This window comes from Pteropus vampyrus, unplaced genomic scaffold, assembly GCF_000151845.1.
Source record: "Pteropus vampyrus isolate Shadow unplaced genomic scaffold, Pvam_2.0 Scaffold292, whole genome shotgun sequence".
NCBI classification, from domain to species: Eukaryota; Metazoa; Chordata; class Mammalia; order Chiroptera; family Pteropodidae; genus Pteropus; species Pteropus vampyrus.
In genome coordinates, this window is record NW_011889073.1 from 1,087,547 (window position 1) to 1,101,667 (window position 14,121).

At 42.1% G+C, this 14,121-nt stretch overlaps 1 protein-coding gene across 5 annotated transcripts in view; it reads left to right on the top strand.

Annotated features, from left to right (window-relative positions):
- Window positions 1-14,121, top strand: part of SERAC1 (serine active site containing 1) — a 40,667-nt gene that overhangs the window by 7,823 nt on the left and 18,723 nt on the right. For all 5 annotated transcript variants that reach the window (XM_011376304.2, XM_023521105.1, XM_023521106.1 and 2 more), the window contains 3 exons: window positions 701-832; window positions 2,574-2,695; window positions 3,705-3,833. In XM_011376304.2, the coding sequence (XP_011374606.1) occupies window positions 701-832; window positions 2,574-2,695; window positions 3,705-3,833 (383 nt within the window). The remainder of the gene's footprint in view (window positions 1-700; window positions 833-2,573; window positions 2,696-3,704; window positions 3,834-14,121) is intronic.

Below are 14,121 nucleotides of genomic sequence, written 5' to 3' on the forward strand. Positions count from 1 at the left end.
TAGTAGTAACGCTTTCTCATAATGAGAATATTGCATGAAACATGTAGATCTCACAGGCAGGAGCAAGCCAGAAAAGAGCTTACCAGACCTCTAAAGTTGGCATAAAAAAGAAAGGGTGGGAACCCTTTCTAGAATTAGGAGAGAGCAAAGAGATTTAATTAAATCCGGTTTTAAAAAACAAAGATATTTTGGAGGCTATTGGAGAAATTCGAATATGGAGTTAGGTTGGATTTTAGATGATTTGGAAGGTTTTTGTTAGTGTTCTTGGGTGTTATGGCATTGTGATTATATAGGTGAACACAGGCTTATTCTTAGGAGGCGCAGGATGAACTATGAAAGGCGAAAGTCATTATTTCTGCAATTTCCTTTCATGTGGTTTAGAAAAAAATATAGACTCAGGCATATAGATTGAGCAAATATGGCAAAAAAACAGTTGTAAAATCGAGCTGTGGTAGGGAAAAAGCAAAATAAAACCAACAAAACACATAGTAGAAGCAAGATAGTATATAAAACAAAAGCACATAGATACTACACAGAATAAACATTAAAAGAAATGACAGCTGAGAATATACTATCACTTATTAGCAATACTTGGAAATAGATTGAACTCTCCTATAATAGATTTTCAAATACTTGTAAATTGCCACACTAAATAAACGGTGTGTCCACAGTGGCCATGCTGCCTCTCTTTCTCTTGCAGACACGTTCAGCACAGTCGACCTGGAGGACCACGAGTGTGCGGTGTGGCTGCTGCTGCAGAAGAGCAGGTCGGACGACAGAGCGGCCCGGATGCAGGCGGTGCAGGAGATGCTGGCGGCTCGGCACTGGCACGGTGAGCCCGCCAGCCCAGCGCGCCGCGCGCCGTTTCTGACGTAGAAGAGAAGGGAATGAGGCATTAAAGAAGGGAAAGAATTCAGGCAATCTTTAAATATGTTAAAAAAGACTTCCGGAAATTAGAAAAAGAAACCCCAGTGAAAGCCAGCTGGCCTGGTGACCAGACGTGTGTGGTAAGAGCAGCCTCAGGCTGTGGCAGGTACGTTTGTGCGACTTTGTCCCAGAACAGAGTTTCGCTCGGTTAGAGAGACGCTTGGAAGGAACTCTGGATTCTGTTATCGCCTAATGTTGTGTTTGCATTTTCTTTTGGTTCCTATTTAATGAAATATATTTTAATTGCTTGCTGCATCTTATAGTTATATTTGCTTTCACTTGACAATCTGACTTGGGTCTGATATTAATAATCAGTCAGATGTATCTGATTTCTATGCATTTATCACTTTTAAGGGATATTTAAAATATTTAATTTTATCTGAAACTCAGTAAAAATACATGATCAAGAGCTCAGATCTGCTTCGATTTTAGTCCGGAGACTAACGTACACTTTGTTAGTAGAGTCATAAAAATGGGTAAAAAACTAGAATAATGTTCTCAAGAAAAGTCTCAGAATAAGATCTCTGCCTCCATACAAGTTATTCGATTGATTGGCGGCCATAATTATAATAACTTATAACATAAATAAAAACTTTTTTAATGTTAGACTTAAAATAAAAATCTTTTTCAAAATCTGCCTCCCGGGACTCCATTTCAGACTTACTGTGTCAGGAAAATCAGGATTGGAGCCCAGGCATATATATTTCAAAAAGTTCCCCACTTGATCTTGAAGAACTTGCCCAGGTTATGAGCTGCCGTTATTAAAAAGAATGTCCGCGTCAGTGATTGGAGTTTTGATTGGATACATGTCTTAGTCTCCTTGGGCCACTATAACAAAATACCACAGGCTGGGTGGCATATGAACAACAGAAATTTATTTCTCAGTTCTAGAGGCTAGAAATGCAAGATCAAAGTGCCAGCAGATGTGGTGTCTGTCGAGGACCTGCTTGCTGTTTCATAGCTGGCCATCTTTTCTTTGTGTCCTTATGTGACGGAAGGGACACTGGGTCTCTCTGAGGTCTCTTTTATAAGGGTTCTAATCCCATTCACGCAATGTCTGCCATCATGACCTAATCACCTCCCAAAGGCCCTTCCTCTAAATACCATGACATTGGGGATTAGGTTTGATCATGTGGATTTTGGGGCGACCCAAACATTCGGTCTATAGCAATACATAAAGAGTGGAATGGTTCAATCATGGAGGCAAAAACAAAGTCCCCCCGTCTGGAACCGCAGACGATTCATGGACATCATGCAATGCCGAAGCAGCATACTGTCGCCAGGGAATGGGCCTACATGCAGCCTCAGGCGTTTGGAGTAGTGACAACAGCTTTTGAACACTAGGGTTATTTTACAAAAGGAGGAGTTAAATTCTGACCTATTAGTTTTCACATTTGAGTTTCATCTTTTCAAAAATATTAGCTAGCCCCTGATGTACCCAGGTAAATGCTGAGAATTGTGAGATCAGATATGGAAATGTTGGATATTTAGCTTATTGGTGTTGTAGTTGTAAAAAAAATACTTGAGAAATCTTGAATTATAAACTCGTAATTTAAAAGTTAGAGTGCTTTCAAGTAGCGTGTTCTTTTAATCCTTGAAACAATTTCCAAGCTCATTTGGGTGCTGACAGTATACTTTGACAATAGATTACCAGTACAGGATGATTGCCCAAGCCTGTGATCTGAGAACTCTTATTGGTTTGGCACGAAGCAAAGAGAGTGATCTTCGCTTTTTCCTCCGACCACCTCGTTTGCCATCTTTAAAAGAAGTAAGTAAAGCAGATAATCCAGCGAGTGAAAAAAGTGTAACATACAATCTTCACTTTGGGCATAAAATAAATATTCAAAAAGTAGTTTGTTGGCTACCTTTCACAAGCAGGTAAACGTTATATACCTGAAATTGTATTTTCCGTACAAAAGTTTCTTGATTCCTTAGGAGATGCTGAGTCTCTCATGTTATTTTCCCCTTTTGGGGACCGAGAGTCTCATACACAAGAGGGTGACTTCATAGCCTCCATGAATTGTTCCCTTGTTCCCAGGTTGCTGTTAGATCAGTTTTCCTCAACTTCAACACTATTGACACTTGGGGCCAAATAATTCTTTGTTGTTGGAAGCTGTCCTGTGCATTGTAGGGCGTTTAACAGCATCCCCAGCCTCTACTCCCTAGATGCCAGTGGCAGCCCCAAGTCGTGACAACCAAAAACATCTCCAGATATTGCTAAATGTTTCCTGGGGTGCAAAACAGTAACTAGAGAACCACTATATATAGTTATTAGTATATTAATACACACAGATATCAGTTGTTAACCACTAACATCAGTGTTTGAGCATGTTTCTTGAGTACCTTTCCTAGACTAGGAAATGAAAATCTGAAAAGTTGCTATCAGTTTTTGAAAAATAGAAAACAAATATGCTGGAGGTAAGATACTAGGGAAAATCAGTAGCAAGTTCTGGATTTTAAAAGCTGACTTTAGTTAAAAAGAATGTAATAACTGATTTTGAGTCAAAATGTGAAGTAGCCTATGAGGTGAAAATCTTGAGCTATATTTTGCAATAGGTCTTTCAATTTGAAAGGCAGAAGATATGAAAGTATAGAATTCAAAACTAAATGATCCTCTGTCTGCCTGGGGGTGGTGGTGACTGTTGAAGACTAAAAGCACTAATTTATCTGGTTTTTTTTTTGTTGTTGCTTTTTGGGCTTTGATTCTTTGTGTACTTTTTGTCGTTGTGCTCAGTTGTCGAGCTTAATCAGGAAGGATTTCTTTCCTTTTATTTCAGGATTCTACCATTGAAGAAGAGCTAAGACACCTGCTGGCTTCTTTACCTCAAACGGAGCTGGATGAGTGTATCCAGTATTTTACATCTTTGGCTCTGAGCGAAAGCAGTCAGAGTCTAGCAGCTCAGAAGGTTAGATCACCTATTCATTCAGTAATATGTTGGGGTGTCCACTCCTTCAAGACACTGTGCCAGGGGCCAGCATTTAGAACCTCAGAATAGTCATTCATCCAAGAACCAAGCAAACATACTGACTTCTGGTTATGTGCCCTGCACTGGGCTAGGTGTTTAGGATAAATGTGAGACAGGTAAATAAAGTCACAGAGTGTGTAAGAGAAATACAGGTTACTCCGAGGTTTAAGACCTCACAGGAGGTAACTCTGAGGTTACATCCTGAAGAATGACAGATGGTAATCTACAAGGTTTTAAATATCATCTGTCTTCTGCTGATGCCTAAATTGACACCTCTAGTCCCGCGTTCTGACCTAAGCTCTAGATTTGAATAGTTAACCTCCTACGAGGCATCTCTGCCTGGAGGTATAGCAGGCGTCCCCCGCTGAGCACGTGAGCCCACCTCTCCCACCCCGCTCTTCCTCTTTTAGTCTTTTTCACTCAGTAAACGGCATAGCATCCACCTGTTTGCTTATGCAAAAGATAGGAGTTCTTGGTTCTTCCATGTCCAGCTAATCAGCAGATCCTGTAAGCTGTCTTTTCAAAAATGAATTCATTTGTCTCACCATCTTCACATCAGCCACATGGTCCCGGCCACCGTCATCTCTTTTTCATAGTGTCCTGTTCTTTCATCTTGGCTTCTATTTTTTTACTTAGAAAATAATTTTAAAGTCTCTTTCAGAGTCTTGTATTATTTCAGTTTCTTTGGGGTGACACTGATTCTCCTTTATGTTAGATTGTGGCTTAACACGGCTCATGCATTTTTACCACAAGCTTATCTTTAGCCAGACTGATTGTTTTCTGTAGGCGTCCCAAGCATTCTGGATTCTAAATTTGTCCCTACAGAGCAATTTTTGTGTACGCTTCTATTGGATACTGCAGGAGTTCACTGCTATAGGACTAGTTTTTTGTATTTCTTAGTTTGGAATTTCTGTAGCACATAGAGAGTGTAAATTCAGATACATCGATAAATAGCGTAGTTTTAGGGTTGTGATTTCTCACCCAAAGCCTAAGCGGAAACAGACTTTCTTGCTGCTCTCATGGGCTGGTGGGCAGAGTTTTTCCAACCCTCTTATAGAAAGGAGGCAACTTTTCCAGGACCCTGCCTTTATATGGGGAACTCATGTCTCACTCCCACAGAGTGTGAGACCCAGAATTGCATCTCCTGCAGCAGATGTTGAAATCCCATTCCAGGGGCCTGCAGACCTTTTACAGCATCAGCTGTGTGCTTACCCACTTCTGCTGAATGTCCTCTTTTTAATTCTAACACTCAAGGGGTTCCCTTTATTTCTTCTTTGTATTTTCTTTAGAGCTTGGCTGTGTTTTAAAATAGCTTTTACTATATTTTACCAAGCATGTTTCTCACGGGAGGGTTCTCTAGAAGCCAAGTTCAGCATCCTGCTGGATCCAGAAAGCTTCCTCATCATGTCTCCATCACCTTTCTAAGCTGTAGACACCACATCAAGCTCTAACTCTTTTCAGTTCCCTGTCTTCACAGTAGCCAGATCTCTTTTAAAAACATGAATTAGATCTGGTTATGCCCCTGCTTAAAGCCCTTCAGACGGCTTCCCATTACCTGTTAAATCCAAGCCCTTTACTTTTTATGATCGAGGTGTGGACTGGCCTTTGTTTACCAGCCTGGCTGCCCCTAGGGTTGGTGATGAGATTGACAGGAAGACTCCAGTAGGCACAGTTGTGAGCTGTAAAGTTTGTTTAGTGGCAAAGGGTATGAAAACTAAAGGAGACTATGCCATAAGTTAGCAGGGCACAGCGTGCTCCGGCTGTAGGGCAGCGTCGCTAGAGCCATGAGTGCTCCCCAGGGATGCTCTGAGTGCTCCCCAGGGACACTCCTGGCCTTCAGAGTCGGGCCGCCCTCAGACCCAGAAAGTCCTTCTGGCGGAGATGTTTATATTCTCCCCTCCTGTATCCCCTATCCCCGCTGTTTTAGCTATGGCCTTTTTCACTAGATGTAAATAACTGGCATAAAACAGCCCGATGCATAGCAGAGGGCAGCTTCTAAGCGAATCACAGCACAGTGTCCTGGGTATGACATTCTAAACAGACTCCAACTCCAGCCCACTGGAGGCTATTACTGAATTCTAATGCTCTTTTGGTATCATTTCAGCAAATTTTTTATCTTCATAAAATGTCTCATCTATTTCCTAGAGAAATCAAAACAAGCTAGAGTCATTATTACTATAATAACTATATAATCTTCTTACTCAGGGGAAAGTATTAGTAAAACAAATCATAGTATTCTGTATTCTTTTACCAATGGAATGATTTGTCATTTTCTCATTTCCTTTTTTTATGAGAGATTAGGGACAAACCAGTAGCTATGACTTCTGTAGTATACTTTATATAATTTCCACTTTGGGCCATGTCTTGGAATTGTTCCATTGATGACGTTGTTTTCTTTTTGAAGCTCAGAATGCCACTGCCTGGCCACTAGAACCTTTCTGTAAGCTAACCTCATTCTCTTTTTAAGTTCTGTCCCCAGGGTGGCTGTGAAAGTACCTCTGTTTTCTTATTTGACAGTAAGGTGTCCCTGGTTCTTAATTCTCTCTGCCCTACAACGTGAATTGGCTGCTCCTCCAGGGAGATCTGGTTCTTCTTAGCAGAGAGGAGAATGATATCAAGATCCAAGACCCAGGCACTGGGGGTGCTTGTGTAGGCCGAGCAGGTGACCCCCGGGGCTCTGACCTGCCTAACAGCAGAGCAGAACAATTACCTTTTACTTAAAAGGCCTTCAATTCATGGTGATGTTTCCAATTCAGCTAGTTTAAAAAAAAATAACTGCTTTATTGAGATACAATTTACATTTCATAAAATTCACCCTTCAAAAACGTATACTCTGTCGGGTATTAGTATACTTACAGAGTCATGCTGCCCTCATTGCTGTCTGATGCCAGGATGTCGTCGTCATTCCAGGAGGACACCCAAACCATTATCAGTCACTCTCCATCCTCCTCCCCATCCGCCGGCCCTGGCAACCGCTAATCCACTCCCTCTCTTTATGGATGTGCCTGTTCCGGACACTTCGTATCAGTGGTATCTTCCAAAATGTTACCTTTTGTGTCAGACTTCTTGCATTTAGTGTGACGTTTTCAAGGCTCATTCGCGTCGTGTCATGCATCAGCACTCTGCTTCTTCTTTTGGCCAGTGCTGTTCCACTGCGTGGATGGCATTTTGTCCATTCATCAGTTGACGGATATTTTGGTTGTCCACACTTTTTGGCTGTTAGGAATAATGCTGCTATGAACATTCACGTACAGGTTTTTGTGTGGACACATGTTTTTAATTCTTTTTGGTACATACCTAGGAGTGGAATTGCTGTGTCATATAGTGACTGTATTTAACCTTTTGAGGAGCTTCCAGAACATTTTCCACAGCAGCTGCATTTTACATTCCCCCTAGCAATGTATGAGGACATTTTACATTCCCCCTAGCAATGGATGAGGATTTCAGTTTCTCTGCATACTTGCCAACATTTGTTATTATCCATATTTTTTATTATAGCCATCATATTGTACGTGAAGTGATATCTTAATTTTGGTTTTGATTTGCATTTCCCTGATGATTAATGATGTTGAGCATCTTTTTATGTGCCTATTAGTCATTTATTTACATATCTTTGGAGAAATATTTAAATCTCTTATCCATTTTTTTAATTGGGTCACTCGTCTCTTTATTATTGACTTGTAAGAATTCTTTATATATTTTGGATATAAATCCCTTATCAGCTATATTATTTGCAAATATTTTTCCCATTCTGTGGATTTTTTTGCTTTCTCGATAGTTCAAACATTAATTTTGATGAAGTTCAGTTTATGCATTTTTTTTCTTTTGTTGCTTGTGCTGCCGGTGTTGTATCCAAGAGACCACGGGCCTCTTTTTCTGAGTAATTCTTTACCTAATCTGTGTTCTTTCCTCTCCGTTGGTGGGCTCCCCTTTCATCTGGGAGCCAGGGAACACAGCCTCAATTTCAGGAAGTCTCATCTAAGTTCCGATTGTTCAGCGTGGCCAGAACCAGGCTTTACCGACGGGGCCGTGGGCACGGTCGAGGTGCGGGCAGAGTGCCCCATTGCTCTCCCCTGCAGGCTGCTCCCACCGCCCACCCTGGCACTGAGCGCTGTCCTCATTGCCAGAGCTCCTGTACCTGGCCTGGTGTTCTTTTTCAGCACCAAAGAGTTTCTTCTGCTCATGACCGTTTAGTTAACAGGCTCTCACCTTCCGTACCGTTCTGTCACCTGCTGCAGTGCTTCCTTACTCTTCGGCTAAGTAAAGAGAGAGAGTGTGGTTTAATACACTGTGCCGCTTCTCCGTCCGCTCAGAAGTCATGGCCTCAGTCAGCAGCGTGAAGAGTTTCCGTTTAAAACTAACTGTGTGTGATTTTGAACGTTTACCACCTTGGAGAGGATGCGGGTCTCCTGCCATTCTCCCAGTCCTCTTTGCCCACCCATCTCACTGAGCTCATTGGAAACAAGATTTCCCCTAAGCAAAGTGATGTCTGAAAAAGTAATTCATATGACCTTTTATTTGCGTTGTCTTGACAGTGTTCTAAAGCAGTATATTTAGAAATCATAGATTACACTGGAAATGATCAGATACTTAATCAAAATATTTCCATTCTATGTGGGCAGATCCCATGCATATATAGATTCATTCTTTAAGTAAAAATTTTGAAAAGCAGTCGTTTTGGGTACTTGTTAAAAAAACAATGAATGCTTTGTGTTTAACGAAGTGCCTTTTATTTTTTACTTGAAAGGTGCTCCTTTCACCTTGACTCATGTCCCTGTCCTCTGAACACTTTTTAAACAAGAAAATGGTCCCATCTTGTCAGATCAGTAAGCAGCCCCATTCACTTATTCACATCTGACCTGTCCCCACTCCAGTTTAGTCAGGCTTCTTGGATTTATTTACATGCCAGAAAGTTGGGGGTGAAGGGATAGGAGGGGTGTGCATTTGGTGTGTAGTGATCCGTATGACCAGTTCATGGCACGTGCCTCATGAGTCCCCAGGCCCCCTTCAGGTGGCAGTGTGCTGCTGCCACACACAACCCCTTCCCCGTTGCCCAGCCCACGCCCGGCAGGTGGCCCGCACGGCTCCCTGTGGTTTCAGAGCAGAGCTGCTGCTCCTTCGGGCACCGCAGACCCTTTGCTGGTTCGGCGTAGTCTGTGGACTCGTTTCTAGATGCATAAAATACTTAGATGCGTGAGATACGTAGTACTACGAAGGAAACCAAAGTAAAAAGACAACTTTTTATAATTAGCATATGTACTACTTATTAATGCATTTAAATAACAAGAAAATACATTTAAAGCAGGAAAGTTTATTTTTTAAATATTTTAACGTCTTTATTTTGAATTAATTTCAAACTTAAAGAATTGCAAAATTAATACATTTCACTGAGATTTACCAGTTATTAATATTTATCCCATTTGTTTTATCATCACCCACTTACTCCTATTCTCTCTATAGACATATTTTTTATGTCTTTTCACATACATTTACTATTTTCCTCCCTGAACCATTTGAGAGTTAGATGTAGAAATGATGCCCCGTCACCTCTGAAATGCTTAAGCATGGATTTCTTGACAAAAAGGACATTCTCTCACATAACTGCAGGACAGTTATCAAACTCAAAGTCAACGTTAATAGAACACTGTTATCTAATGTAGACTCCATATTTGATTTCTGTCAGTTGTCCCCGTAATTCCTTTATGGCAGTTTTGTTGTCGTTTTGTAAATCTGACTCGGTCTGGTCTAGGATTGAGCATCTGATGGTCGTGTCTAGTCTCTCTTATCTGGAAGAATGCTTCAGCCTTTGTCTTCATGCCATTGACATTTTGGAGGAGTGCAGAGCAGTGGCTTGTGTAGAATGCCTTCCCTCAATGTAGTGCATCTCCCTTTTCCTCAGGATTAGATTCAGGTTTAATTAGATGCATTTACTACAGGAATACAGTATAGGCGATTGATGTGTTTCCCAGTGGCTCACATCCAAAAGCTCATGGTGCCAGTTTATCCCCTTATTGTTGACGTTAACTTGCCAGATTTCTCTGCTTTAATGTTAATTATCTTTTATTTGCAATGAATACAGGATCTGTGGAGAGAGGAGATATTTTGAGGCTATTCGACTACCCTGTTCCTCTTCAGGTGTGATTTACTATCCTTTGAATGAATCTTGCCTGAATAATAGTTAGTGGTGGGTGGTTGCAGAATGGTGACTTCCCCCACCCCCAGCTCTGTCGCCCCCTTTCCTGACTAGCCAGTGATCCGCTGTAGGGAAAGCTTTCCTTCCTCCTTCCAGCCTCTCCCCTTCCTTCCTTCGCAGAACCGTGGGCTCGTTCGTGGATTATTATTTTATCCAGTAGATTATAGTCTCTCACTGTTAATCACTTTCATACTCAGAGTGTCTCATGTGACCATGGAGGCCCTTCGTTGGCTCCCGTGTCTTATGGAAAAGTCTCCATTATTCTCTGAGCACTTCTTTATTATCTGATTTTAGAAAATACTCCAGGCTCATTTTAAACTTTCCCTGCTAAGCCCCAGAATCAGCTGATTCTTCAGGAAACCCTGGTTCCTTCTCTGGCTGAGGCTTTTAGAAACCGAGTCCTGGGCTGAACCAGCTCATTGCTCCTGGCATCGCGTTAAGACCCTTCCAGGGACGGGGTCGGGGAGAACGGCGGTTTCATGTGGCTCGATTCAGTGTGTAAAGTCGGCTTTTTACAAATGCGTCAGTGTGAATGCTGTTGTTGCTTCGCTGAATAAGAACGTTAAACCGAGGACTAGGCTCTACGTATGTGGCTCTCCGATAATGGCTGCTAGGGGACGCTGGACAGCAGTGTTGCTTCTGGGTCACCAGTGAGAACGTGCTGTTGGCGTTCGAAGGAATGATTTTCAGTGAGCTGCAACAAATGAGATGTGGTAGGAACATACCTGTGCTTTCCACTGCGGCCAGCGTCACACAGACTGCTCCTTACTGTGCTTCATTGTCATTGTTTATAATCGAATACAGTGCAGAATTTTACTTAGGGGTTAGGAAAAGAAAGATGTAACTTTTTCTGCCCAAGTTTATATTCTCCCTACCCTGAATTCTGTCTACCCCAGACCCTTAGGGGTAACCCCAGGTTCAAAATTCATGCTTGAGATTGAACATTGTTTTTAAGCCCACTTAGTTTGCACAAACTGCAGAGCTCTAAGGTTGTGACCTTTTATGAAGAAACACCCGAGATTAGCTCTTACACGTGTTAAAACAAAGGGACCCACAATTAGAAGCTGTAGCAAAACTTTCCATCCCTGACCCCACCCACCCTGGCAATGATCTGCCTTCTCTCCGTTTGTTGTTCTGTTCAGTGGGAGACCTGGGGCAGTGGGAGCGGAAGCACTTCTTCGCTTTACTGTTACTACTCCCACAGCTGGAACCTTGGCAGCCACCTGATGTGTGCCTGCAGATTTGCTGACAATTCTAGTGGGAGGTTGGGGGACAGGGAGGGGTGGTCCTTGGTCTTCCCTCTGTCCCAGATGTTACCAGCAAGGTGAGTCTTTCCCGATGTCAGGATCCAGGTTTTAGTCGTTTGGTTTTGTTACCATCTGGACAGTCAGTGTGTCCCCAGTTTGAACCTCTCTTAGGGGACCCTGGGTACCTGTGACCTAGAGCCTAGGAAAGCAACCAGGGATGCGGAAGTTTAGACTTACTGGATTGTGATTTCTTCTTGATCTAATGTGGCAAACTGCCCAGTCACGAGAGCAGTGGGTACAGTACACTGAAATGATTTGCCATCACAAAGCTTTTGTGGTCTTGTCTTAAGGACAGTCCAGCTAAAATCTTGCAACTCTAGTATTATCATCTTCCCCTATAATTTCCCAAAGTCTCTGAAATCAGCTTAGCCCTTAGGGTCTAGAGCCCTTGCATCGAGGTGCTGCTGGCATTGGTCTGTGTGAGCGCAGCGATGTGTCGTGACTGAAAGCGGCTAGCAGGCAGTGTTGAGGGATGGCGGTTCTTTAATGCCAGAGGGGTTGGAAACGTGCGGGGCTGTTACACAGAACAGGAGACTGTGCAGGGGGCTTCCTGGGTGCTGCCAGTCCCCCAGCATGCACAGTGGAGCAGTCAAGGACCCCTTCTGCTGGAATGAACTCATCTGTGTCATCTGCAAACTTCCTGCACCTCCTCTCCTCCCGCCTTTGGTTATGGGTAAATCTGCTCATCAGGTGTAAGTAACAGAGATAAAACAGGGCGTTTCTAGAACAGGTCATTATTGTCAGGTGACACACCTCTCTGCAGGCCTTGGCTTCAGCTTGCCAGAATCTGTTCCTTCACCACCTCCCTGACTGTCCCATCCCGCCCCCAGCCCTCCTGCTCCGTGTGCTGCAGCCACACTGGATTTTTCTCTCCATTTCTTGAACTTGCTAAGTGTGTATCTACTTATGTTCCCTCCGCCTGGAATGCTCTGCTGCCAGCTTGTCACATGGCTGCCTCCTCCTTGTCCTTCAGATCTCAGCATATCAGCTGCTCAGAGGGACCTTTCTCTTGATCTCAAATGTTTATTTTATTTATTGCCTTCTAGCCTTGATCTCATTCTGTAATTTATATGTTTATTTGCTTGTTTATTTATTTAATTCTCTTATTCTCTTCCAGTAGTCCGTACTCTCCCTAGTGCCTCATACACAGTATACTCTCAGTAAATATTTCTTGAATAATGAAGGGATAACCATAACATTCCCGAGAGAGCTAGGTTGGACACAACTTGTACATACTTAAATAACAATGGCGTATTTCTGTTATGAATCAAAGTATTTTTGTATGTCAAAGGCAAAATCGAGGTAACTAAGGCTTATGTTTAATTGGAATGTTGATTCTATGGTTAAGAAAATATCCCTTTTGTATTAAGTCATTTGGCTCTTATAAACGTATTGAAATGCATTTTAAACATACCGTTAGCTCATAGTAACGTTGTGTCTCAATTTTATTATCATAAGGAAGTTATCCATAAAATGCTTTGCTTCTTACCTATAAGTAACGTATAAAATGGATGTAAATTCTTCAGTAACTTACTTGATTGACATTTCCTCTTAGGCTTTGTTATTGTTGCCTTTTAATTTTTATACTTTACCTTTTATTATTGTATTTAACATTACCACTCTCTCCACCTTTCCTATACATTTTTATTGATCCTTAAGAAACTTTTTTAGTTGCACTTACAGAATTTGATGTGAGACATTTCTTAAATCTTTATGAATTTCTTTAATCTTCTATGTCTGAATCTAGTGATAAACCGGCAGTAATTTTTTTTTTCGTGTGAGGAATTGGAACATAATACATGCGACCACATCATGAGTTTACACCTTTTTATTCTTTTTTGCTTGTGCTTCTCACTGCCCTACAGTCTGCCAGCTCAGAAACAGTGCACAAGCCTTGCCAGCAGCCAGAATGAACCCGCAGCTGCACTTTGACTCCCACTTACGGAATGATCGAGAAAAACGAGAAGCCCAGATCGTTTTTCTCTTCCTTCACCCCTTTCTTTCCTTGGAGCATTTAGGTTAGAAAGCGGTCAGGTGAACTGAGGGTGTGAGGGGAGGCAGGTTGGGGTGGTGGATCTTTAAGAAAAATTTCTCCTCCCCACAGCCCACCAGCTCACGCTTTACCCTCGACCTTGGGAGAGGAGGGGTAACCTCCGGTGATTACCCCTTCTTCATCCCCCATTTAAATCGTGTGACTCGTTGAGATCCAGCATGTTTAAACTTGGAAAAACAATATTACACCAGAGAGGAAGGTGTAGTAAGAATTACAGAGCAGCGCAGTATTTTGAACATTTACTAGGTTCACTGAATGGTAGACCCTGTAAATTAACTCAACACGTAGAAACTTATGGATTATATTTCCTATAGGAAACACTTGGGCTTTATACATACATTGTTGAGAGACATACCTTGTACTTGATCTCTTTTGCCAGCAGGTAGCACGTATCACGAAGTTATGACCCCTCACCCAAATATGAAGCACTTCGAAAGGAGATAGGGTAGTAATTTTCTTCCATCTCCCCACCCTATTACACACACACACACACACACACACACACACACACACACAGTTATACACGGATAATAGCATACTATATACTCCTCTGCCCCTTCTTTTTCTCAGTTAAGGGTTCATCTTGGAGATTGGTCTATATCAGTATATGAAAAGACTCAAAATTTTTCATACACAGCGATCCACTGTACAACAGTGCCATCGTTTATCTAACCA